The 4,737-nt window shown below is 34.7% G+C and overlaps 1 protein-coding gene across 1 annotated transcript in view; it reads left to right on the top strand.

The window, feature by feature from the left end:
* The window catches only part of LOC107685222 (ADAMTS-like protein 3), a 244,976-nt gene that overhangs the window by 179,527 nt on the left and 60,712 nt on the right, over positions 1-4,737 (top strand). Inside the window, exons 10-12 of the mRNA XM_016481738.1 lie at positions 907-1,018; positions 2,087-2,225; positions 2,381-2,431. Coding sequence (XP_016337224.1) covers positions 907-1,018; positions 2,087-2,225; positions 2,381-2,431 — 302 coding nt within the window. The remainder of the gene's footprint in view (positions 1-906; positions 1,019-2,086; positions 2,226-2,380; positions 2,432-4,737) is intronic.

Raw genomic sequence — 4,737 nt, 5'->3', positions numbered from 1 at the left:
ACAACCCTCCCTTCTCTTCAAGAACAGTACTCATCCAGAGTGAGCAAAAGGGCTGGCAAAATCACTCTGGACCCCTCACATCCAGCACACTCCCTCTTTGTACTGTTGCCATCTGGTCGACGCTACAGAGCACTGAGCACCAGAACGACCAGACACAGGAACAGTTTCTTCCCTCAGGCAATCCATCTCATGAACACTTGACAATAACTATGGAACACACAACACTATTTATACACTCATACACTTATTTATCTAACACACATATGTAGTCTACACCTCAAATTTGCACATAATATACCTTTTCATACAAAACTGTCTATTGTAATATACCTGCACATACAATTGTCAATTTATATATTGTTATTCCTTATTTACTTGTTCTATTTTGTTTTATTTATTTATTTATTTATTTTATTTATTTTTTATTTTTTATTCTTTTTTTATTATCTGTGTTTTTGTTCTGTCGCTGTCATTCTGTTGCACTGCGGAAGCTTCTGTCATGAAAACAAATTCCTCGTATGTGAAAACATACCTGGCAATAAAGCTCATTCTGATTCTGATTCTGATTCTGATTACAGTAATTGAACATGACTCATTACTCTAGTTAATTGCAGCAGCACGCAAACAGTATTTAACTAATCATCACAGCTCCATAAATCAAGACTAGAGGATATTCAGTGGCAGATGATGCATGCTGCGTTTTCTATGGAAATCATGACACGAGTTGGACTGTGGCCCCTTGAGTAAATTTGCTGCCTAATATACATGTCAAAATCATTTGGTTTTTAAAAATGAATGGGCTTTTATCTGATAATGCTTCTAATTTTTTTTTGTGATGTGATTATGAATATGACTATTAAAAGTAAATGATCAAACACATTATAAGTGAATTTGGGTTCTCCTCAGGTGAAGTACGCCGGCCCTAAAGACACAGTGATGCAGTTCATGTTTTACCAGCCCATCCGCTACCAGTGGAGGGAAACTGACTTCTTCCCCTGCTCTGTCACCTGTGGAGGGGGTAAGTGTTATAGATTGATTAAATTCCCAGTGATTTGAATGGTTTGAATTCACTCGTTCAGCACACCTACAAGACAAAGATTTAAAATTTGGGATATTACTGTCCGATACCGATAAGCCAATAATTATTTTCAGATTATGGCTGATAACTGATTGCAAAAGTTAAAATACTTCACTATTTTGTCTAAATAAATGAAAAATAAAACACTAAAAACTGAAATCAGTCATTTTGAATGAGACAAGTGAATTTAGTCATCACAAAATGTATTGATATTTATTTGCTAAAGAGTACATGTACAGTAAGTTGTTAATGGGTTAGTGTTTTTAAAAAATAACTGTTAGATGAGGGGAAATATATAATCTAAATGTAAAAATAGGGGAAATTAACTGTACAGTAAAATATCTAATTGATATCAGTTGAAATATATCCAGTATCAACCAATGTCAATACCGATAAATGTAAAAATCTAATATCCGCTTTAATATTGGCAGATAATTGATTTTGAACCCATCTATCATGAATTAATATGATTCATGCATGCATTATCATACATACTATTTAAAATGCTGCCTTGTCATACATGATAACTGTTTTTAGATAAAAGTACTTCTAAAAGTTGTTGGATGTGTCTTTGGATAATATTAATTTATGATAAGCTGACTGTTAGTTTTGATGCTTGATGTACTTTGTTTCTTCCCTGAAGGATATCAGCTTTAAATGTAAAAATAAGTTAAATGAGCAAGTACAAATACATATTCAATATCTGCTGCTATATATCCAGCTGATATACTGTATATCGACTAATGCCAATACAGATAAATAATAAAAATTAAAAAAATTCATATTGGCAGATAATTGATTTGGTACCTGTCATGCATTAATATATGATACATGCATGCATTAGCATGCATAATACTTAAAATTCTGCCTATATAGGGTCCATTTGTCATAAGCAGTAACTTTTTAGGTTCTGAAAGTTGTTGGACACATTTTTGGCTAATATTGATTTCTGAGAAACATTTGACTATTAGTTTTGATGCTTAATGGTGCTTTGTGTCGTCCCTGAAGGTTATCAGCTGAATTCGGCTGATTGCATGGACATTCGTTACAACAAATCGGTTGCGGAGCACCTTTGCCACAGCTTCCCAGAGAACACCAAACCCACACCCAAGCTCAAGGAGTGCAACATGGATCCCTGCCTCGAAAGGCTGGTTCTGTCTTATTGACCCTCCATGATTAACACAGTGAATGAAGAATGAATCTCAATAAACCAGAGAGTGTCTGTGCATGAGACTTCCTGTTCATCAACTTATGATAGTGTGGATAATGGCTTGAAGGCTAATGGTGTTTGTTTCTCTGCAGTGATGGCTTCAAGGAAGTGATGCCCTACGACCAGTACCAGCCTCTACCACGGTATGAAGTTATTTATTGTACAGCACACTTGCTGCTCACATACTCATGGAGATCAGTGATGCTCACTGACAGAATTTAACATCATTCATCAGAACCAACTTTGAATGTTAATTTGTCAAGTCTGCAAGCTCAGAACATAGTTTTAATACTGGACAGTTTGATGAAAGAGTTATCTATTTAAAAGTAATAATTAAAATACTTTGATAGATGCACATCATTTAAAGGTTTGAGGTCAGTAAGATTTTATACTTTAATAAATTAATACTTTTATTCAGCATAGAGACATTAAATTGATCAAAGGTGACAGTAAAGCAGGTTATTTTTGGTGTCATTGAGATATTATTTTTAGATTTTATTAACATTTGAATTAGTTTTTATATTTTCTCTTTTTATCTTAATTTTAGTTTTAGTCATTTTGTTGTGTTTTTGTCTTATTTTTAAACTTCTATATAGTTTTCATTCATTTTTTATTTCAGTTTTAGTTTGTTATTTTAGTACATCAAGATAAATGTTGCTGAAATAAAACAAGTTTAGGTTTTCTTTACATTTTATTTTATTTCAGGTAACCTTTATTTTATTTCAATAAAATGTTTTTTTTATGGTTTTAGTTTCATTTCACAATAATAAACAACAAACTAAGAACCCACAAAAAAATGCATTCTTAAAAATAAAACCTTATTACATACTTTGCATAATTTTTTGTATTATTTTTCAGAAAATATGTAAAAAAAAAACAAAAAAACATTGGCAGCCCAATCAAAGTCACAATGATTGACATGCATAAAATATGCATGTAAAAAAGGAAAGAAAAGAAAAACAAGACATTATATCAATTATATCACTGTAATGGTGAATGCCTGGAGGAAAATTCATAATTTATCTGACCAGCTAGTGCTACTAAACTGCATTTCCCAGCATTCTCTGAGGCAACACAGCAGATAATGAACGGACATGAAACCAAACTCTTATATTTGAGCTTCTTCTTTGCCTAGTTTACTCTGGGCTTCTGAAGAATCTGGAGAATCTGAAGGAGAAGCAGAAACGTGCTGAACACTCAAGGCTTTTCCTAACAAAAAAATAATGCATTAAGAAATTCCCATTTAGGTACAATTTAGATTTGTCTACGAAAATAATTTCAAGCATTAAGTCTACACCTTTAGATCAAAAACATATTCATTTCAGTCAAAAAGTTGTCAAAAAAAATATGGTTCAATAAGCAAGAAAAATCTGCTTTGCCATCAGTTTCAGTCGATCCAGGAAGCAAACATAGTTGTCATTTCTTTAGATGATAGACATCACAGAAGAATATGTTTCATACGAAACTCTCTCAAACATTATGGTATGCTTCCATGGCAACCGTTCTTCCTAAACGCAGGAAGTGCTCGAGCCGTAATGAAACACTGGGCTGTGAGTGACGTTTCCATCAAACCAGCATGAACCTCATGAGAGAGACTGCTGACTTTCCACAAGGTCACAGATGAGTTACAGAACAAATACTTTCCACTGTCAGACATCAGCAGAACAGCAGCACACTGACCCAGCATCCAAACCCATCTCACACCGCAGCACGTCAGCAGCACGCATTAATAACAGCCACTGCAACAACTATTCGTCAACACAATATATGCTTTTATGAAGCAACATACAGTAAAATACTGGAGTGAACTACTGTCAAGCTTGATTTACATGCAGAGACAGACACATAGCCTACACACTCACTGAATCTAATTACCAAAAAAAAAAAAAAAAATTGAAATAAATACATTGCATAAGTACTAAATACTAAATATTTAGCTGAAGCGCCTTTAAGCCTCAAACCTTTTTGAGTATAATGCGACAAACTTTGCTAATCAGCATTTGGCAATTATTTGCCCTTCTTCTCCTCACCTCTTCACCTCTCAAGCTCTGTCAGGTTGGATGGGGGCAGATGCACATTTTCAGGTTTCTCCAGAAATATTTGATTGGGTTCAATCCCAGGCTGTGGCTGGCCACTCAAGGACATTCACAGAGTTGTCTATAAGCCACTCTTGCTGTGTGCTTAGGGTCATTGTCCTGTTGAAAAGTGAACCTTCTGCCCAGTCTGAGGTTCTGAATGCTCTGGACTGGGTTTTAATTAAGGTTATCTCAATATTTTGGTGCATTGAGCTTTTCTTCTACTCTGACGAGTCCCCAGCATGAGGTTGCTACCAGCACACTTTACTTTTGGGATGGTACTCTGCAGGTGATGAACGGAGCTGGTTTCCTTCAAACATGATGCTTAGAATTGAGGTTCATCAGACCAGAGACTCTTGTTTCTCAGAGTCTGA

This window comes from Sinocyclocheilus anshuiensis, unplaced genomic scaffold (assembly GCF_001515605.1).
Source record: "Sinocyclocheilus anshuiensis isolate Anshui unplaced genomic scaffold, SAMN03320099.WGS_v1.1 scaffold333, whole genome shotgun sequence".
Lineage (NCBI taxonomy): Eukaryota > Metazoa > Chordata > Actinopteri > Cypriniformes > Cyprinidae > Sinocyclocheilus > Sinocyclocheilus anshuiensis.
The sequence above is the reverse complement of the archived record's forward strand: the minus strand, read 5'-3'. Positions and strand labels throughout refer to the sequence as shown.